Raw genomic sequence first — 23,373 nt, 5'->3', positions numbered from 1 at the left:
ATACAGTCAATCAATAGGTTTGTTTATTCATTTATTTATCATTGTAATGTATTAGAATTCATAAGACAAATGTATTTCTAAAGGGAGAATTATGATTTAGTGTGTGATATTATCCACATTCAAAAACTAAAAAGAATAAAAATATGTACGACTACCAAACTTATTTAAACTGCAAAGGACCAAATAGTGTAAATATACATATATATAATAGTGTATAGTTAAGATCAGAGGAGGTGGAACCAATCATTGAGGATGAAGAGAGGAACACTTTGAAGGAGATGAAGAAGGTGAAGCTGTTGAAGACAAACCAGTAGAAACATGGAGAGCTTGATGGAGATGGCATCAGGTTTCTGAGCAGCACTTTGGACTCTTTAGGTGTGTAAATCACTGCCTGTGTTTGCTCCTGCAGGGCGGACCATGGAGGAGAGCAGAGGATCAAAGCTGGTGTGAGGAAGTGTAAGTGTGTGTGTGTGTTCATTCAAAGTGTCCTCATGAAGCTCTGAGTGAATGAACATGTCAGTGATACAGAGACAATGAAGCATCACATGATCAACTGTTGTTTCTTTGTGTCTCATCAGATTTCTGTCACATTCACCTCGACACAAACTCCATCAACAGATACCTCAGACTGTCTGACAACAACAGGATGGTGACACGTGTGGAGGAGAAGCAGCTTTATCCTGATCATCAGGACAGATTTGATATCTATCAGGTTCTGTGTAGTACTGGTCTGACTGGTCGCTGTTACTGGGAGGTGGAGTGGAATGGAGATGTTTCTATAGCAGTGAGTTACAGAGGAATCAGAAGGAAAGGAAACAGTTATGATTGTTTGTTTGGATCTAATAATCAGTCCTGGAGTCTGGAATGTTCTAGTGGTTTTTACTCCTTCAGACACAATAACATAGTCACACGTACCTCCTGTCCCTGTGGTTCCTCTGGTAGAGTAGGAGTGTATGTGGACTGTCCTGATGGACGTCTGTCCTTCTATGAAGTCTCCTCTGACTCTCTGACACTCATCCACACCATCTGTACCTCCTTCACTGACACTCTGTATCCTGGGTTTGGGATTTGGTTCATTGGTTCCTCAGTGTCTCTGAGTCCTCTGTGAGACAGACAGACAGACAGACAGACAGACAGACACAGCTACACAGACACTAAGACAAAGAGACAGACACACTGACAGACAAACAGACAGACAGGCAGACGGACACACTGACAAACAGACACACACAGCTACACAGACAGACAGACAGACAGACACACTGACAGACAAACAAACATACACACAGACAGACAGACACTTAGGCAGACACACAGACAGACAGACACGCAAACAGACAGACACATAGACTGACAGACAGACAGACACATAGACTGACAGACAGACAGACAGACACGCAAACAGACAGACACATAGACTGACAGACAGACAGACAGACACATAGACTGACAGACAGACAGACAGACACGCAGACAGACAGACACATAGACTGACAGACAGACAGGCAGACAAACACACACACACACACACACACACACACACACAGACAGACAGACAGACAGACACAGACAGACAAACACACACACACACACACACACACACACAGACAGACAGACAGACAGACACAGACAGACAGACACAGACAGACAGCTACACAGACAGACAGACACACCGACAGACCGACAGCAACACAGACAGACACACACATAATGACAGACACAGACACACAGCTACACAGACACACACACACAGACAGGCAGGCAGAAACATAGACAGACAGACACATAGACTGACAGACAGACAGACACGCAGACAGACAGACAGACAGACAGACACACACAGCTACACAGACACACTGACAGACAGACAGACACAGCTACACAGACAGACACGCAGACAAACACACACACACCTACAGACAGTCAGCCACACAGACAGACAAACACACACTAACACACACATAGACAGACAAACAGACACAAACAGACAGACACAGCTACACAGACAGGCAGACACACACAGCTACACAGACACACTGACAGACAGACAGACACAGCTACACAGACAGACACGCAGACAAAAACACACACACACACCTACAGACAGTCAGACACACAGACAGACAGACACACAGGCAGGCACACAGACAGACAGACACAGTCAGACACACAGACAGACAGACACGCAGACAAACACACACACACACATAAACACACACCTACAGACATTCAGACACACAGACAGACAGACATACACACAGGCAGGCAAACAGACGGACAGACAGACAAACACAGCTACACAGACAGACAGACAGACAGACAGACACACACACACCTACAGACAGACAGACAGACATACCTACAGACTGACAGACAGACACACAGCTACACAGACAGACAGACACTTAGACAGACACACAGACAGACAGACACTTAGACAGACACACAGACAGACAGACACACACAGCTACACAAACAGACAGACAGACACACAGACAAACACACACACACACACACACACCTACAGACAGTCAAACACACAGACAGACAGACACACAGGCAGGCAGACAGACAGACAGACAGACAGACAGACAGACACACATACACAGACAGACAGACAGACACACCGACAGACACACACAGCTACACAAACAGACAGACACACACAGACAGACAGACAGACAGACACAGCCACACAGACAGACAAACACACAGACAAACAGACAGACACACCGACAGACAGACACACACAGCTACACAGACAGACAGACACACCAACAGACAGATACATACACACACAGACAAACAGACAGACACACAGCTACACAGACACACACACACAGACAGACAGACAGACAGACAGACACTTAGACAGACACACAGACAGACAGACAGACACACACACACACACACACACACACAGACAGACAGACACACTGACAGACAGACACACACAGCTACACAGACAGACAGACAGACAGACAGACAGACAGACAGACAGGCAGACAGACAGCCAGACAGACAGACAGATACAAAACAGACAGCCACACAGACAAAGAGATAGACAGAAGTGTCTCTGAGTCCTCTGTGAGACAGACAGACAAGATGACTGACTTCCTGTTTGGTTTTGGGCGGGGTTATAATGTATCTTTTTGCTCATCTTGGGGTCAATAATACTTGTAAATTTGATGTGAATCCATTGAAAAATAGCAAAGATACAGCATTTACAATGTGACGGCGAAGGATTTTACAGTGACATTATAGGCCCCTCCCACTGATCGCAGCCTGTTTTTTCTATCAGGACCTGTTCCCATCTTATAAGATTCATCCAACACTATTTTGAAGTCAACACGACATATCTTCTTTCCGGACGCCTAAAAGTGGAACCATCTGAGAACAAAAAGCATGAGGTCACATCTGTCTCATGTTCTTCTTCTCCACAAAAGTGAAACTGTTCCTAATTCACTAGTTTTATTATAAATGATGATAAATGTGTACAGAATAAAGCAGATGATGTTAGTCCATCACCTGAGGATTATAGAGGGGATACATTTTCTATCAGGCACAGTGAGACAGGCTGAAATCATTTGTATCTCCTGATAACATGTTCTGGTCCACAGTCCTGTATCACCATGTGTCTGTGTTGAGAATGTCTGAATAAATGCTATGAAGTTATGATGATCAACAGAGGCTGAATAAAAAAATACACCAATATCTAAAGATCAGATCTCCTGTGTAAAGGAAAGTGAGTTACATCAACAACTACTGTTGGCAGTGCTGCAGTAAGTTCATCAGAACATCACTGAGTGAAAAAGGTGGATCTGAGTCTGACAGTGTGTTCAAATGTTTACAGTGGTGTTGATTTTACTGTATCACAAGTTGGACACATTGATCTAAAGACTGAATTACAGCGTGTTTGAGTCTAGAACCCAGAGAGTATTTAGCTAACGTTTAGGTAGCAGGCTGGTCGCCTAGCAACATTACACTTTCATAGAAAAAGGAGAATATATGACATTGTCAAGCAGATCTATGAATACTATTAACTTTAACAACACGTAATGTACAGAATAGCAAAAGCATTTATTTAGGTAGAAATTTTATTATTATTATCAAATTATAGATCATTTAGGGGTCTATTGTGTCTGCTTTATTTGATTTATTAGGTATATATGAGTTGTTTAATATTTAAAATATAATAATTTTTGTTTGTTAATTTAGATTTTGTGTATTTTTCTCAAACTGTCTTTTTAGTGTTAATCTTACTGTCTGGATTATATCAGTTTTGTCTCTGTTTACGTACATGGTTTTGTTGTTAGATTTAGATTAAGTTGAAATTAGTTAAAAAAGGAACCATGAATAATAATCCATCTTTAACAATCAAAGCATGATCGTAACAATCACTACTTTGGTACGACACAGGAAGTGGACATCCCTGCTGTTTGTGGCGTGAACGTTGGGCGTGGCCTGCCTGTGAATACACTGTTTATGTCCTGCTGGCCATTACAGTGCATCATAGACCTGCTACCTGCACGTCTTTAAGTTTGTGTTTCCTAGTGTGTTCTGCTCACACTCGTCTTTTCTTTATATGATTGGTGCTAAGCCGCTGTACGGCAGACTGTGTATATTGTTGTGTATTCCTGCTCCATTTTAATCCTAGGTTTTAATGCTGATTCAGGAGCTGACAGTCCCATCTGGTGGTGGTAACATTATGTTTGTTTGCAGTGCACCCCAATTATTTTGTATGTTTTGTAAGTTAAATAACATGAAAAAGGGGGAACACCTTCTGAGAGAGCATATTTATAGACCTTATGCAGAAGTGGAGTCAGCTCTTTTTTAAATGCTTTGTAATATTCTCCATGGAGGCCATCCACTCACTGACATTTGTGTGTGTGCCACAGACGACACTGCAGTAGTTCACACTGATCAACTGGAAAAATGTTGTAGGAGCTGGAGAAACACACTGTCACATTAAATTAAGCATCACTATAAAATCAATCACATTTTATATTTAATAATTTAATAATAATTTACTCACACTTTGTAAGTTTTAGATATTGATACATTTTACAAAACAACTTTTTAATGTGATGTATTTGATCGTTCTGATTTTTTAAATGGACACAAGTCCTGAGAAAAATGGCGTCCATTTTTGGACCATTCAGGTTTTTGTTTGTTTTTTCTCCTTTTCATCTTGAAGCAAAGATACAGTAAAATGTCATACAAGAGAAAATTATACCACTTTGTTTCACATATTGTTTTTTTTTAAAAAGACCAGTAATGATAGTATATGTTCACTTTATTTAATGACTTCCTCTTATAATAAAAATATAGAACAACAAAAAAAACATGTTAAATGTTGACCACAAAAACCTATGGGCTCAGTCATGTGCTGGGCACGATGACCTCACCTCCCAGGGTGAAACATGGTCCTCTGACAGTTCAGGTTTTTTTAACCTCATCAGTAACCTGGACTGGGCAGTTGATGGGAGAATAACCTTGCATCATCTCATTTGCAATTTTTAACAATAATTCCATGTCTGAATCGTCCAGCGTCAGCTCCGAGGTTTCTCCTGGGGTCAGAACCTGGGTGGATTCCTCCAATCCAGACGGGATCAAACACTGTGTTGACTGATAAAAACCAGTGTGAGAAAACGACTGAGTGGAATACTCAAGGTGCTGTTGGTGAAAATCAGGTAAATACTGCCCAAGCTGATAGTGAACAGCAGGTTGATCTGATGAGCAGGTAGGATTACTGCCTTCACCACCATGCTGATTTTGGTCTGGAAGCTGTTGAGTCCTCTTCTGGTTGGCCACAGCATTGACACTGTTTTTGACTGGTTTTCTTGTTATCTTGTGAAGAAGTTCAGGGTGTTCCCTTTTGAATTTGGGGTTCTGAAAGTATTTACAGCCCCCCTTAATGACCTTGGACCGAAGCTTCTCGAAGCCATAGTGGTTGAGCTGGCGGTGGAAGGATTTGAAGTGTCTGTCTGAGATCTCACACCCTTGGGACAGGACCTCCTTCTCTAAGAGGAACTGGTTAATGATGACTATCTCACCCCTGCTGTCCCAGAAAATAGCATTGTTGGCCGGGTCATTCACCAGATTCCACAATTTGGCTGGAAACCTTTTTGTCTCAATGATGTCTTGAAAAGACCGTTGAGGAGCAGATGATTCCATATTCCTGACACTATTTCTGTAGAAAATTCTGTAGAAATGTTGGCTTCAAAAAGTTGTGTTGTTTTGAGAGTTTATCTGTGCTGTAGAATGACTAAAGATGAAAGCGGAAGCAGCTCAATGAAAAACTTCAAAGCAGCCTTTGTGAAACTGTCAACAAATGGTTTCCAAGGCAACCAATTCATTCTATGCAGTTTTAAATGTACACAAAGCTGCTATGTCCAAATCTGGCTGTCATCAGTGTATCTACAAAATCACCAGCCGCAGAGGGAAATGGGGGTCATGGGGGGGGTTGCCATTTTGCAACTTTGTCGCATTTAAGACCCTTTTAAAAAAAAAAAAATGACACTCTTTGGTGGGTTTTTATTTTTTACTTTTTATTGACAACAATCAATGCACATACAAACAGCAACAACAGTCCTGAGATTGGGCCCTATAGCTCTCAATAAAATATATATATATGGTTGCAATAAAGGACAGGGGAAAAAGAATAGACAGGGAAAGATTTGCTTTAAGTAGCTTTTCTACTAGTCCTTTAACTTCAGTCTGAAAGTTTTGGAAAATGGGGCAGTCCCTAAATATGTGCGTTTGATCACCCACAAGTCCACAGTTCCTGCAGCACTCCAGCAGAGTCTGTTGTAGAAAGGTCTTGTTCACCCCATCAAATGCTTTCTCAGCATATAAACTGAGAAGCGCTCTGGGGTGCCTGGTCGGTGCACCTGAGGGCCGGCGGGGCAGCTTGCAGCATCCCCTTGGTGCCCTCGGCGACTATGGGCGTGGTTGTCATCCCTGGGGGCGCTGCTCTCGGTGCTGCTTCCGTTCCGGGTCCTTCTGGCCTGGGGTCCGGACCCTGCTGGCTCTGGGCCCACCGGCGGGCTCCCGTCGGCTGCCCGTTCCGCGCGGCTCTGGCCGTCTGCTGGGCGGGGGCCTTGGCTCCTCTGCTGGGGTCTCGGGCGGGGGGCTCTCTGGGCCCTTCCCTCGGGGGGTTGGGTGCTTGGGTGTGGGTGGGTGGGGGGGGCTGGATGCTGGCGGGGGGCCTTGGGGTTGGGGGTTGGGGTCAGTGGGGGGATGCGCTGGGTGCTCGGCTGCTTGGGGCTTCCTCGGATGTGTGTGTGGGGGGCGGTGACTGCCTCTCGGCCTTGGATCTTGGGGGCATCTGGGGGGTTGCTCGGCCGCGGGGGGGTTGCCTGGGGCTCCCTGGCCCCCGCTCTTTCTGCTGGCCTGGCTGCATCTGCGGGCACAGGGCAGTTCCTGGGTTTGCAGTAGCGGTTTTTTTTTTGCACATATACTGGTATACGATGCACTGGCACGCCTTGGGATGTGGGATAAAACTCATACTGGGCTTAACCTTAGACACGTTAATCCCAAATACCTGCTTTAGGTACTACCATTCACTCATTCCCCCTGTTCACAGCCACCACCATTATAGCTAAGCTTCACACTTGTCACTATACTGGCTGGATTACACAACATAATAAGCACAATTTATTCTACAACCTCACATCTCACCCTCACTGCAAAACAGTCTATTCTTCCCCACCTTTTCTATTTCCTGCCTTGAGTCTCTCCTCCCTGCTCCATTTCCCCTCCCCCTCCCCCTCCACTTAGGTGTAACACTGCTCTCCCTTTTTATATCCTCCCTATAATAAAAGATTTCTTACCCTTCCTTAGGGAGGGCTGGTGATGGTCACAATTAAGCAATAAAATAAATCAATGTATTTTATTGCAATAACAAAATATGCATTGCTGTCTCATAATGATTGCACTTCCTGTGGTGTTGACCTTTGACAGCATGTGCAGACAAGTAATTGTGTGATTATTTGGAGATTTAAGGCTCTTCTGACCTTATCTGTTCCTTGTCTCTTTGCAATAAAGGAGAAGGCTGATGGGGGAAATAAGACGTGCAGAGTGTTGGATATTTTCCCTCCTTGTGAATAACACTAATAATGGCTTCAGACCATGACCAAGGGGGAACACCATCTGAGAGTGCATAGTTATAGACCTTATGCAGAAGTGGAGTCAGCTCTTTTTCAAATGCTTTGTAATATTCTCCAGGGAGGCCATCCACCCCTGGAGATTTGTTGTTGTTGAGTTTAAAAATGCCTTTTTTGTAATTGGGTGTGTTATTTGATCAGCTTCCTCCTCAGGCAGTTTCCTCAGATTAATTGATTTAAGGAGATTTTCAGTCATTTTTATCTTATTTGGGCAGTTTTCTTCCCTATAGAACTCCTGGTAATAATTGGTAAATGCCTTTGTCATATCCTTCGGCTGCAGCATCATATTCCCAGTACTTGCATTGTATTTTATGCACTACTCTGGCTGAAATGCTAATAGGTGGCTAGCCCTGTTACCAAATACATATTTTTTTTGATTTGTGAATCTCAGCTGCCCATCTGCTTTGTAAGTTACTAAGTTGTTTAATTTTTGTCTATAGTCTGTTTTAGTTTGTTCAGTAAGTCATCCTTTTGTGTTGTTAGATATTCTCTCTCCAATTCTCAGATTTTGTTTTCCAATTCTAATTGTTCTGCAATTCTCTCCTTTTTTAATCTAGAACCAATTGAAATTATGTTTACTCTTAGGACACATTTGGCTCCCTCCCATAATATTGTTGTGACACCCCATCCTTATCGATCAATTCAAGATCATCAATAATGCCTTTTTGTAGTTCTTTTTTTAATAATTTCTTTATTTAAAATAAATACATTGGCTCTGTCTCCAGTATTCCAAGTTGTTATTTGGGCACATCTTTAGTGTAGTATAGTTGATACTGAGAAATTGCGAGAGCAGCCAGAGCGAGAGTACAGAGAGCACAGAGAGAGAAAAGGAAACAGACATGGCTGCTGAACAGAAGTGTTAATAAAGAAAATATAAAACTGAACTAAAGGACTGTTTTTTTAAACAACACAACATTTAGTTTCAAACAGACTGGGGGCATGATCTGAGATGGAGATTGCATCTGTATTACATTGAGTGGCTCTAAAGGAGTCCGCTCCAGACATTAGGAACATATTCAACCTTGAGTGGGTAGAGTGAACCTGTAAGAAGAAGGTCAAATCTCTCTCTTTGGGATCTACCAAGCCTAACTCCCCCATCAGTGTTAAAAAAGCAGGGAGTCTATCAATAGGTGCTCTTTAAACACAATTCAAGTCTCCTCCTATCAGGATAATACCTTCTGCTTTATCTGCTATCAATGGTGCCATATTTCTGCAGAAACTTAGGCTGTGCTCATTTGGAGCATATATGGAGTTATTTTAATGCCCCCTATACTTCCAATTTCCATCACATACCGGCCCTCTTTATCACAGACGTTTTTCTCATGACAACAATAAATAGATTTATTGAAAATAATTGTGATGCCCCTCTTTCTCCCATTGTTATATGAGGAGCTATATTGCTGGTCAACACATTCTCTTCTCAGCTTCAAGTGTTCCTTGAAGCTGAGAAGCTAGTTCATCGCATAGTTTTAGTTGGGCACTTTTCTCCTCTTAAAAGGGCTACTCAGCCCTTTAACATTATAAATAACACAGATTAGATTATCCATCTTGTTATATTATTCACTTTGTAGTTTTATTATTATTATTAATATTATTATTTACTATTATTCATTTTAACCGTGAATTGTTTCACACACGCAACACCAAAAAAACATTCACTACAAATAATAAAGTATTAGTCCATTTTCAATCTCAGGACATAAAGAACATTAACAACTGAAAAAAAAACAAATGAATAGAACAATGTGTGCTTCCACCACTGGCGGAACAAATCAGAGCCAGGCCGGGGGCGGGGCAAATGAGTTATGATGATAACATAATTTTACAACATACACATGCCCACAACAGTGGGGCTTACAAGCTTCGGCACCACGGACAGCGACTGTCATTTTGAAGTTCATCAAAAGGAAATAGAGTATAACAAAACAAGAGAACAACAAAAACATTAGACTCCGTGGTCACTAATATTAAAACAACACAAATTTAAAGCAGTTCAGCACCACGGATAGCGACTGTATCATTTTAACACCCACTTTAACCATTACAACTCAGAGCCTGTATCAGTAGCTATAAAGTTTAGTAAAATTGTTCATAAACACTATTTCAATATGAAGTACTATAGACCAACTCACCACTATATGAAGGGTATACGACAATGCTCTGTATGTCCATTTTCTTTGCTCTCTCATTCTCTATGGACAACATGGCAAGTCCACTCAGTCTCTCCTGCACCACTGTGCTCCTCAACTGGTTTTTAATAAGTTTTAACTTGGAGAATTAGTGGGGCAACCTATAGACCCATTTAAATGTGGACAAACATGAGACACGTGACTGACGTGCGCATGCATACTCGGTGCAGAAACCATATATTGAATTACTTCCAGTACACAGGTAACAGTGTTAGCAAACAATGGCGTTCTTCACCAGGTCGCTGCAGGATCTGCTGCTGATAACGGTGAACGATGTTATTCAGATCATTCAGACCATGTTGAAGACACCCACGTCTATAAAGGATAAAGGGTTCTAATTGTTTTTTATTTATTAATATTTATTATGTTTCCTCACAGGAGTTGAAATCTAATGTTTTATGAAAAAAAATATTAATATTTCTAAAAAAAATGGAATTAAAAGAAAAATCAGAGTGGAAAACAAGGAATTGGGGGGGAAAAAAAATATTTTATAGGTCCCTAATTATTGCAATATACAACTACACAAAAATAATTATTTTTTAATTTACTACTTTGTATGCACTCATTTCATAATACATTTCATATAAAAAATCGTCATATTCCTATCTACCTATAAAAGCAAGGGAGGTCTGGATGTGTGTGTGTGTGTGTGTGTGTGTGTGTGGAGCAAATATCTCACCGACGCGGTGCCAGTTCGACCTGAAACTCGGTCGACGGGTTCCAAATATCCTGAGTGTGTGTATCTGTTGTTTTGGAGTAATTTTGTCATTTCCAAATGTTTATTTTAATTTAATTTCACTTCTGGACGGCCCCGAAATTAAACCTATTCAACTTTTGACCTCAGGGTGCGAGGGGACGCTAGCGCACCATCTGTTGAGAGACGACTTCCGGCATCCATTTTGAAGGCGAAACAGATGAACTGTGAATCAACTCCACGTTCCATGTACCCCGAGTGTGTGCGTCTGTTATTTTGGAGTAATTTGGTAAGACAAAATGGTCAAAACATTAATTTTATAATTACGGCTCCCTCTGTAAGAGCGCGCCACTTCCGGTTCCGGGTTCATGACATCACCGTGTCACCGGGTTAAAAAGAAAAAAAAGTCGATATTAAAAACATTTTTGTACCGCTAAAAGTCATTTAAGTTAATATTTCATGGTTATTAATATTATTCATGTGATTCCAAACTTCCTTTAAATCTCGGGTCATCCATGAGTGTGGGCGGGTCCTGTGCTGATAGTCGTTACCTTATTGCAAACATTCTGCTTCTTCAGACAGAGGAATGTAACGTTTTTGTGAGCGGATGGGTCCACTATGATTATTGTTTGTTCTGCGCAACGGTGAGTGTCTCTTCTCATATTCTACTATGTGCTAAGAAAGATGCTAGCAGCTGCAATGTAAACAAACACACACACACACGGCTGATGCGCGTGTGCGTGCACTACAATGGGATGTAGATGAGATTTGCGACTTTGGTGTTGCAAAACGTTTATTTTTTGTGGTACTTTCGGGTCTCTGTCTTTTACACACACACACACACACACACACACACACACACACACGCACACACACACACACACACACACACACATTATTGTTATTGCTATTCTTATATTATTCTTTTTTTTGTATTATAGTTACTGGTATTCTCATTGTATTATTATTATTGCTATTACCTTATTATTTTGTTGTTATTGTTTTTATTGTATTATAGTTAATGGATTTTCATTATATAATTTTGTTATTGTTATTGTATAATTTTACTATTGTATTGAAGTTATTGCTATTCTTATAATTACTTTTATTTTATTTATTTATTTATTTATTTATTTATTTATTTATTTATTTATTTATTCAGTTTATTTCCGACATGGTTACATTTTTTTTTTTTTTTTTTTGTACATGCCGAAAAAGGAGACGAGAGAAGCAGTTTGCTTATCCGGGTCCCGTCCCCTGTTTTACCATCGCAAATTTACATGGGTTTACATGTCTCTCTGGTCAAACATTCTTGAGTTGTTCTGAACAGTCCTTTTTTGTGTATTCTCATCTGTAGTCAGTGTTGTCTTTTTTTTATTCCCCCTCCTCTCTATCATTGTTCGTGTTGGCCTTGTTCCCTGCCAGACGTTGTTAGCATTCCTCCAGTTCAAGAATAGTTCCTCTTTCGAAGGTGTTTGGAAGGTTTTTCCCTTTTCATCCATAATGTCACCACTCGGGAATGTCTCTTTTGGACACACAAGTTTGGAACTTGTTTTGTCTCTACATCAAGGCTAATCCAGCTGTTGTTAGTTCTATTGGCAGTGTTGTATTCTCCACTGTCAGATCCAACTTGTATAAACACATTATTATATCTTAGTTCATAAGCAAGGTAGTAATTTCATTGTACAGAAAAACGTGTTTCTAACTGCACATATGACAATAAACACTTTGAATTTAAATTTAATGTAATCCTTAATCACCCCACCACCTAGCAATTGAAATGAATAAATGACAGACCTTTTTTACTCTTGGTTTCCACATTTAATTCAGTCTCCGTAAAATAATCACAGTCTGAGTTTTGTTTCCAGTGTTTATATAGATCTGGGTCCATATCCATGATTACCATCAGTAATGTTGTTGTTTAGGTGGATCCTTCGTATTTTCCCAAGTCTTCCATCGTTTTGATGAGGATTGGTTTTCCGTTCTCTTCTCCCAGTGGTGTGATGTAAATCCTGCAGTTTCTTGACCACGTCTTCACAATTTTTCCTCCTTTTTTTATTTGGCGTGCCTTCCATGCAATGCTTGCATTTTGTTTCGTCAGGTTTTCATTGATGTACACCTTAGTTTCCTTGAGTTTATTTCCTTGCTTCAGTAGTTGTCCTTTGAATTTCATATTCGTGAAGGTGATTTTTACAGCTCTGTTATCATTTTTCTTTGGCAGGAGATGGCAGGAGTTGATGTTGTCAGGGTTTAGGACAATGTCCTTCGACTCCAGGTAGTCAATGACCTGTTGTTCAATCGATTTTGTTTCTTCGTCACTGGCGTAACTCCTGAGTTTTATCTTTAGGCCTGTGATGATGACATCTTTCTCTCTTTCCTTTTGTTCCAGCTGTTCAATCCTGGCGTTCAACAATTTTATCTCTTCAGCATTTCTTTCATTCTTTTCTTTCAGTACCTTTGCTTCGCTTTGTAGGTTTACCAGTGAGTTTTCCAGCGTCTTTTCCAACGACTTTATCTCGGCAGATAGGTTCCATAGACCCTCGCATATCATCTCCTTGACCTCTTCCAAACCCGAATTGGGTTCTGAAGGGCCTCCCTGCGGTTTTTTCACCATTTTCCTTCAGTCTTGGGCCCAGTTTTTCAGGCTGTTCAGCTGTAGCCAGCTGTAGCCAAGGTCGTGTTATCGGAGCGAATGAAAAAGACGTCTGCTCTCTCCAAAGACCAGAGACTTAATAATTACCATTATATTTTTTTTCATTATTAATATATATATATTTTTTTTTTATTATAGTTACTGGTGTTCTCATTGTATTATTAGCATTGCTATATTATCATTATATTACCTTATAATTATTTAATATTGTTTACTATTAATATTGTTTTTAGTACATTATTATTTTGTTATTGCAATTATTACCATTAATATCATTACAACATTACTTTTATTACTATTACTACTTTCACTATTAATGTTATATCCCATCCATCCATCCATCCATCCATTTTCATACCCGCTTATTCCCGTTTAACAGGGTCGCGGGGGTCTGCCGGTGCCAATCTCCGGCTCTCATAGGGCGCTGGGTGGGGGTACACCCTGGACAGGGCGCCAGTCCATCACAGGGCAACACAGACACAGACAACCATTCACTCTCATTCACTACTATGGGCAATTTAGAGACTCCAATCAACCTTACAGTCATGTTTTTGGATTGTGGGAGGAAGCCGGAGTAACCGGAGGAAACCCACGCAGCACGGGGAGAACATGCAAACTCCACACAGAAAGGACCCAAGTCCACCCCAGGGCTTGAACCCAGGACCTTCTTGCTGTGGGGCGGACGTGCTAACCACTAAGCCACCGTGCGCTGTTATATCCCTATTAACATATTTATTATTATCAGGGCTCTACACAAACTTATCCAGTGGTGGCACTGGTGTGACACACTTTCTCTGTTAGTCGAGGGGTTGTATAGCATAGACATACATGCTGATGAATAGTTGACTTAACTGGCTACCGTAGTTACCGTGTCTCTCTTAACAACCTGAGATGTTTTATGTGCAAGAAGCTCACATGTGTGATAGATAACGCACGGAGGAGATGGCTGGCTCACACACACACACAGTATTTATAATAAAAATATACCAATATTTATACAAAAAGTACACAAAATGACAACAGAAATGCATAAAAATATACAAAAAGGCTAAAAAAAACACACAAAATTACTCCAAAATACATACATTACAGAAAAAATACACCAAACAACAACAAACATATGAAAATGACTCAAAATACACATAACTAAATATTTATACAAAAATACACAAAATAACAACAGCAATGCACAAAACTACACTAAAAAAGATATAAAAATACACAAAAAGATTCCAGAATCACACTGCAATGGCAACAAAAAACTATAATTTTACAAAAAATGCACAAAAACACAACAGAAAGATACAAAAATACGCAATTATACCCCTTATGCTCCCACATGAATACATACTTCCGACGGGCACTGTACTTGTTTTACTAACCACTAACACATTTTAACTGATCATAAAACATGTAACATGTTTGTACAATGAATCATTTTGTAAAATATATTTTTTTAATCCACTTTTATTTCATCACAATCCAAACACCAAATGTGAAACTTCTTTAATGAAATGTTTCCTCCCACTGTTGAGAAACATACATGTTAGGTTGGATGGAGTGTGTAACCAACCTGGAGAAGTGAATGGTTGCAGAGAACCATTGAATCTATTGTTGGTGAGACTTCATCATGACACTGATCATTCACTTTGATTGACAGGACAGATGATCAGAGGTGCTGAGTTTTTACCACCATGGTTTAAACCAGGATTAAAGTATGGGTGTAGTTTATGAGTGAAGCAGCAGTGAGTGAAGGAGTAGATCAGAGCTGCAGCATCTACATCATAAAAGGACACCACACCCTCCTCATAGTCCACAAACACACCCACCTTCTCAGGAACACACTTCAGATGAAGAATGAATGGAGGATCTCCACATGCTTTATACACATTTCCATCTCTGAGTGCCACAGTCCAGTAACCATTCTTAGGAGTCGCAGTAATATATGCCTTCCTGTTGATGGATTCTTTAGCCACTCCTAAATCCCAGTCAGTTTTTCCTTTAACCTGAACCTCAAAGTAAAATCTACCTGAACTGAAATTCTGCTTCCCTAAAACATTAATATATTTAGAAAATCTCTTTGGATTATCTGGAAGTTTCTTCTTCACATCACTGTCATAAACTTGTTTTCCATCATCAGACAGGACAAGGTAAGAATTAGCTGTAAGAGGATCAAGAGTCACATCTACTGCAAACTGCTGCCGCCTCTTCATCTCTAACATCTTTATCTTCATCATCTTCATCTTGTCACTGAGTGTGTCCTCCAGCTGAGCCACAGCTCTCAGCACAGTTCCTTCATATGATGATGGATGGACCATGACCTCTGTCCAGTCCTTGGTGGCTGGAGGAGCTTTCAGGGAGCAGAAGTGTTGGAGGAGGTGGTCTTCAGAGTGGGAGAGCTGCTCCACCTCAGAGCTTCTCTTCATCAGCTCAAAGATTTCCTCCTCCAGCTCTTTGATCAAACCTTCAGCCTCTCTCTCTTCTGCTTCCTGTTGCTCCTCCATTGTCTTCATCAGCTCCTTCAGGCCTCTCTCAACAAGCTCCATCAGAGCAGTGAACATCTCCACACCTTCAGCTTTCCCTCTGTCTGCTGCTTCCTTCCTGATCCTCACTGACTCTCTGATCACGTCCAGCTTCTCTCGTCTCTTTTGGATCATCTGCTGAAGATAAACTTTCTTGTCTTCAAACAGATCTTCTCCCAGAGGGACTAACTGGTGACTCCTGTGCTCCAAAACAGAACACATCAAGCAGACACGTGTCTGATCGCTCTGACAGAACAGCTCCAGAGGTTTGCTGTGCTTTGGACACATCCTGGTTTCCAGGTTCTCCACAGGCTCCACCAGCTGATGTCTTCTCAGGCCTGATGCTGTCAGATGAGGCTTCAGGTGAGTCTCACAGTAGGAGATCACACAGTCCAGGCAGGACTTCAGGGCCTTTACTTTGGTTCCAGTGCAGACGTCACAGAGAAGGCAAGGCAAGGCAAGGCAAATTTATTTATATAGCGCATTTCATACTCAAGGCAACTCAATGTGCTTTACATGATAAAACATTCAATTGTTTAAAATCAATAAGAACATTTAAATCAATAAGAACAATTAAAATCATCAGTAAAATCAATTAAAATCATCAGTAAAATCATCATTACATCAACAACATGACAAAAAATCTCTCTCTCAATCATACGCAGTAGAGAAAAAAAGTGCCTTTAACTTTGATTTAAAAATGTTCACATTGGATGCTGACTTCAGCTCTGCTGGCAGTTTGTTCCACTTCTTTGCAGCATAACAACTAAAAGCAGCATCACCATGTTTACTGTGAGCTCTGGGCTCCACTATCTGACCTGTGTCCATAGATCTGAGAGACCTGCTGGGTTCATACCTGACCAACATGTCACTGATGTATTCTGGACCAAACCCATTCACAGATTTATACACCAGCAGCAGAACTTTAAAGTCTATTCTGAGGCTGACTGGGAGCCAGTGTAAAGACTTTAAAACTGGAGTAATGTGCTCTGACCTCTTTGTTCTGGTTAAGACCCGAGCTGCAGCGTTCTGAACCAGCTGTAGCTGTTTGATGCTCTTTTGGGGGATTCCTGTCAGAAGACCATTACAATAGTCCAGTCTGCTGGAGATAAAAGCATGGACCAGTTTCTCCTGATCTTTCTGAGCCATTAAACCTTTCACTCTGGAGATGTTCTTTAGGTGGTAGAAGGCTGTTTTTGTGATAGATTTGATCTGACTGCTGAATGTAAGATCTGAGTCAATCAGAACACCAAGGTTTTTGACTTGGTCTTTAGCTTTTAAAGATCGAGACTCAAGATAATTGCTGATAGCAGTCCTCTTTTCCTTGTTACCAAAGACAATCACCTCCGTCTTGTCATGGTTTAGTTGAAGGAAGTTTTCACTCATCCAGCAGTTTACTTTTTCTAAACAGTCACACAACACCTCAATGGGACCATGGTCATCTGGGTTCAGTGATAGATATAGTTGTGTGTCATCTGCATAGCTCTGATAATCAACCTTACAGTTCTGTAAAATTTGTCCTAAAGGAAGCATGTAAAGGTTAAACAGAAGGGGTCCAAGAACAGATCCCTGAGGAACCCCACAGGACATTGGTAATCTGTCAGATTCAAAGTTTCCAATGCTTACAAAATAGCTTCGCTCCTCCAAGTATGACTTAAACCATTGCATTACTTTTCCATTTAGTCCGACCCATGTTTGCAATCTGTGCAACAAAATTGTATGATCTACAGTGTCAAATGCAGCACTTAGATCCAACAGAATGAGAACAGATACTTTTCCTGAATCAGTGTTCAACCTTATGTCATTGATCACTTTGATAAGAGCAGTTTCAGTGCTGTGATGAGAACGAAAACCTGACTGAAATTTATCAAATATTTTGTTGAATGTTAAGAATTGACTCAGTTGGTTGAAGACCACCTTCTCAATGATCTTGGCCATGAATGGAAGGTTGCTGATTGGTCTATAGTTAGCCAGTATAGAGGCATCCAGTGTTCTCTTTTTTAACAGCGGTTTCACAGCAGCTACTTTCAGGGATTTTGGTACGGTGCCTGATTGGAATGAGCAGTTAATTATCTGACACAGATCAGTGACAATTGACTTTACAACAGTTTTAAAGAAGTTTGAGGGTATTGTGTCAAGGCAACACGTTGATGGATTCAGCTGCTGAACAGTTTCCTCTATTGTTTTTGGGTTCACTGTAATAAACTCTAACATTGTAATTGACTCATCCCTCAGTGGTTGAAGCTGTTCAAGCTTTTTGTGATTTTGCTGGTTTGTTCTGATGTTTGACCTTATTGATTGTATTTTTTCATTGAAATATACAGCAAATTCATTGCATTTTCCAGCTGACAGTAATTCAGGGGCTATCTGATCTGGGGGGGTTGTGAGCTTTTCAATTACAGAAAACAACGTGCGAGAGTTGTTGACATTTTTGGCAATAATTTCAGAAAAGTATTGCTGCCTTGCTTTGAACAAGCCATCATTGAATTTTCGCAGACTTATTTTGTATAGTTCTAGATGAATTTGGAGTTTTGTTGATCTCCATTTACGCTCAGCTCTTCTACAGTCAGATTTCAAATTCTGCATTATCTCAGTCCTCCTCCAAGGTGTTTTCTGTGTGTTTGGTTTTCTCTTAGTTTTGATTGGAGCCACCACATCTATGACATTACAGACGTTTCTATTATACTCATCCAGAAGATCATCAACTGTCTCAGCACTCAATGTTGGTGTCATTGCTATGGCTTCCATAAACTGTGCACTTGTGTTCTCATTTATGTACCTTTTCTTTAAACACACATAACTAGGGGGAACAGATGTTACAGTCTCTAGGTCAAAAAAGACACAGAAATGATCAGATAGAGCTAAGTCTCTTACATCAACAGCAGAGATATCAACACCTTTAGAGATAACCAGATCCAAAGTGTGACCTTGAGTGTGTGTCGGACCAGTCACATGTTGTGTAAGACCAAAAGTATCCATTAAAGCATACAGTTCTTTGGAAGTATTGTCCATGTTATTGTCTACATGAATATTTAAGTCACCTGTTATTATTAAAAAGTTGTATTCAGTGCATACAACTGACAGCAGTTCAGCGAACTCATCCATGAATTCTCCAGAATATTTTGGGGGTCTATAAATGACTAAAAACAGAACTCTTGAATCACCCTTCAGTAAGAATGACATATATTCAAAGGAGATAAAATCACCAAATGTTATTTCTTTGCACTGAAATATTGATTTAAAAATGGCAGCAACTCCACCACCTTTCCTGCAAGTACGACACTTATTTAAATAAATAAAGTCTTGTGGCGCACTTTCATTGAGAATAGTATTACTGATACCATCATTCAGCCATGTTTCATTAAGAAATAAAAAGTCCAAGTGATGTGTCAAAATAAAATCATTAATTATTAGTGACTTGTTAACAAGAGATCTATCATTAAGAAGAGCTAATTTTAAAAACTTTACTGGAGACACTGGTGGACTTTTTGGATGACATGTTATAGGAGTCAAATTTTTATCTCTATAAAGCTTTTTGCTTTTCTTTAATTTCACAATTTTACCTGTGTTACCTGTCACCACAGGAATTAAAGAAGCTGCATTAACTCCATAGGGCCCTGACTTTTTCTGGTTGTTCCTAAAAATAGAGCTATTGCAGTCTGGACCCAGCTCACATCAGGCCTGTGTCGCTCTAAGTTGAACACAGCTGGCCTGAGGAGAAGAGTGATCCTGAGCCTGGTATCTTCGAGGAGGGATGGGTGGTGCAGATTGACCATGGTGGGGTAAAGGGTGGGGTGTTAGTCTTGTGCCAGCCAGAACCAGCTCGTTCATCTGGGCAGTTAAATCCAAGAAGGCAGGGGTAGGAGAGAAGCTGGATGAGGTGGAAGTAGGTGAATTTTGGGGTGAAGCAGGTGGGTCCTGAGATGCGGGGGTTGGGTTGACCTCTTCATTTTGGCGATTTTTATTTCTTGCTGGAAGCTCATTGACTCCATGTTCTTTCCTTGTTGTTTTGTTCTCCGATGGTACATGTTGTCCTCTGTCTTTATCAGAACTGATAGCAGTGTGACTGGTGAAGTAAAACAAGTTGGATGTGAAGAGTTTTACTCCAGCCTTGTTTAGACACAGTCCATCTGCTCTAAAAAGATGACGACGTTCCCAAAAAATAGGAAAATTTTCTATAAAATTTAGTGAAAGGGCAGCACAAGCCGAAGACAGAAATTTATTCAAAGAGTAAATCCTTGAGAATTTCAGATCTCCTTTGCGGACTGGAGGTATCGGGCCACTGATGAACACTTTAGGCTGTATACAGCTCACAGTTTTTAGCAGATGGGTGAAATCCAGCTTTAACACCTCAGACTCCTCCTTGGCTAAATCATTTAACCCAAAATGAATCACAACATTTTTCAAATGTGGGTAATCTGCAACGATATGCAAGATTTTGTCAGCCAGGTCTGATACTGTGTCATTAGGTAAGCAGATCACTTTCACGTTGCTGCTAACTTCTGCTGGTGCTGCTGCTTTCTTCTCAGATTCACGTCTGAACTGAGAAACCATCTCACGCATCATAATATTGACCTTCAGCTGAGGTTTAGTGCTGAACACCTGATTACACACGGGACACCTGCTGGTGGTACTGGTGTCCCAGTGTGTGCTGATGCATGTTTTGCAGAAGTTGTGTCCACATGATGTGGTGACTGGATCAGTGAGCACCTCCAGACAGATGGAGCACAGGAAGTGATGTTCAAACATCCCACTGCAGGCAGGAGACATGTCCACACACTGAGGGACAGAGACAAGCAGCACATTAACAGGACACTCTCATTGTTGTGGAACGTTCCTTTACTAATGTTTCTGAGTCCATCTCACTGAAATCACCTCTAGTATTTAGCATTGATTCAGTCATCCTGTAGTAATGTGGACAGTCGGCTGTGCCTCAGCAGCTGAATGTAAAAGTGCAATAGTTTGATTGTTTAAGGTTCAAATTAGTTCTAAAGTTCTCTCATATTGACACTGGAATTTTTCTAAATTATAGGTTAGGTTTTTTGCGCATTTTATTTTAATGTACAATCTTTTTTCTTTAAAATAACCAATATATTGTGTAATAACAGACTGAAGTTTAACATAGCACAAACCTTTAAAGTCTGCATGGACCACACACTACATTTAACAGTGATTTTGTTTGGGAACAAATTAAATTACTTTACTTGTAACTTATAAATACACGTAATTTCTGTGCAACTTGTGACTGAAATTCACAAATTGTGATTAATCGTGATTATTTAGTCAGATTTGCAATTGATTGGTTATTTTTTAATCCATTCACAGCTAATTTATATAAAAAAAATACGTTCCCCATGAGCAGTAGAGACCTTTCTTAGATGATATCACACATCACATGAATTTTAGTGGTGGGTGGTAGATGATGGAAACCAATGGCAAACTGTTTACACATTTAATCTCTAACCTAGAAACTGGTTAGATATATTTGCACTTCAATTCTGTTTTTTTTTTTCAAAATGAACATTACATTTATATCAAACCTCATTTGGACTCCGTAGAATGAAAATTAAAGATATGGAAAACATCACATCACCAAGTCTAAACTTTAGTTCAAGTTATCTTCAATGTTCCTCAAATAAAGATATCTATGTAGTTGTAGATATCTGAGAAGATGTTTGGACTTGGCAGAAGTAGAAAGTTGTTATTCTGTTTGTTTTATTCATTTTTATATTAACTTGTCACATTTCCTGAGATGCAATTGCCGTTTGCTAAAAAGCAAAAGTGTTGATTATCTAAAAAAGGAAACAAATGGTTCATTCATTCCTAAGTCAAATATGTTAGTTTCTCATGTATAATTATAATTTCTCTTTAACTAAAAAAAATTGTTAATCTATGGAATTTTCAGTAGAATACTGGATTACAAAAATATTCAATAGCTACAGCCTTGAAACATATTGTAGACAATTATATGTAACATGTTGTTAGACGTGAATCCCTGTTTTAAATGTTAAGAAAGTGAGCTAAATGCTAAAAACAGCTAGAAAATTGTCACTTACCTTTGACATTAGACGTCCTATAATTAAGCCCTTCAGTGTTTAAAGGTGTTCCCATAAAAAGCAGCAGAGCAGCAATCCGTCACTTCCTTTCAGCAGCTCAATTCCAATGTTTCCTCAATTTACAATTTATATCTTGGAATAAAACAAAGTAATGATCACATGTTAAATGTGTCACATTAATAATAATAATAATATGTAGCTTTACATGCAGTGAGACATTCCGTTATAGTTTCTGATGTATATATTATATGCCGCTAACACACACACACAGACAGACACACACACACACACACACACACACACACACACACACACACACACACACACACACACACACACACACACACACACACACACACAGTATATAATGATTCAATTCAGACTAAATGTTAAATGTTAAAATGAACAAATTTAAAAAGAGCTTTTATGACAAAGTCGTTCCAAAGATCGTTCAATATCAGCTCATTCACACAAGATTATTACTAAATATGTAAACACATTTAGATTAAAACAAGCAGTATTTACTCACTGGATTGTGGGAAATCACAAAATTAGTCATTAAAGTTGACATTATTATTAGAAACTCACTTTGGTCTCAAACGTTGCTCACTGATGACATCTGCTGGTCAACGTTAATCTATATTATTAAAGCTACTTTAGTCGTTTCTGACGGTGCACGAGGAGATTCTGTAGAATGGTGGAGATTCTGCATCTTTCATCTTAGCCTGAGTTGACGTGGCAACCTGTCAACATTGAGCTTTCATCTTAGCCTGAGTTGACGTGGCAACCTGTCAACATTGAGCTTCCATTTTAGCCTGAGTTGCCATGACAACCTGTCAACATTGATCTGATCGAAGTTGCCTTTTGTGATTAAATGTATGTCATATTATCATAGGAAGATCAAATATATTAAATTAAATAATGCACACACACACATTTTACTCCTCATAGTGGATATACTGTATGTATAGACTGTTACTACAGGCATAATTACTACCAATGAGGAAGCGTCTTATACAACAATAGAAAACTAATGAACATTTTACTCACCAGGGGGCGCTGTTGGCCAAAAACTTACATATAAGTCGCTT

General features: G+C 40.0%; 1 protein-coding gene and 1 long non-coding RNA gene across 2 annotated transcripts; one reads left to right on the top strand and one right to left on the bottom strand.

The window, feature by feature from the left end:
* The first annotated feature begins 407 nt into the window (after window positions 1-407).
* LOC114459814 (uncharacterized) lies at window positions 408-1,177 on the top strand. The gene is made up of 2 exons (XR_003673474.1): window positions 408-456; window positions 579-1,177. It is a non-coding gene; the product is annotated as an uncharacterized LOC114459814 (long non-coding RNA).
* Window positions 1,178-15,239: 14,062 nt separating this feature from the next.
* Window positions 15,240-20,996, bottom strand: LOC114459812 (E3 ubiquitin-protein ligase TRIM21-like). The gene is made up of 2 exons (XM_028441959.1): window positions 20,727-20,996; window positions 15,240-16,667 (listed from the first exon to the last, which is right to left on the bottom strand). Exons 1-2 carry the CDS (start codon window positions 20,994-20,996, stop codon window positions 15,345-15,347), a joined length of 1,593 nt encoding a protein of 530 aa, XP_028297760.1. The 3' UTR covers window positions 15,240-15,344.
* Window positions 20,997-23,373: the final 2,377 nt, after the last annotated feature.

This window comes from Gouania willdenowi, unplaced genomic scaffold, assembly GCF_900634775.1.
Source record: "Gouania willdenowi unplaced genomic scaffold, fGouWil2.1 scaffold_350_arrow_ctg1, whole genome shotgun sequence".
NCBI lineage: Eukaryota > Metazoa > Chordata > Actinopteri > Blenniiformes > Gobiesocidae > Gouania > Gouania willdenowi.
This window is presented reverse-complemented; position numbering and strand designations above follow the sequence as displayed.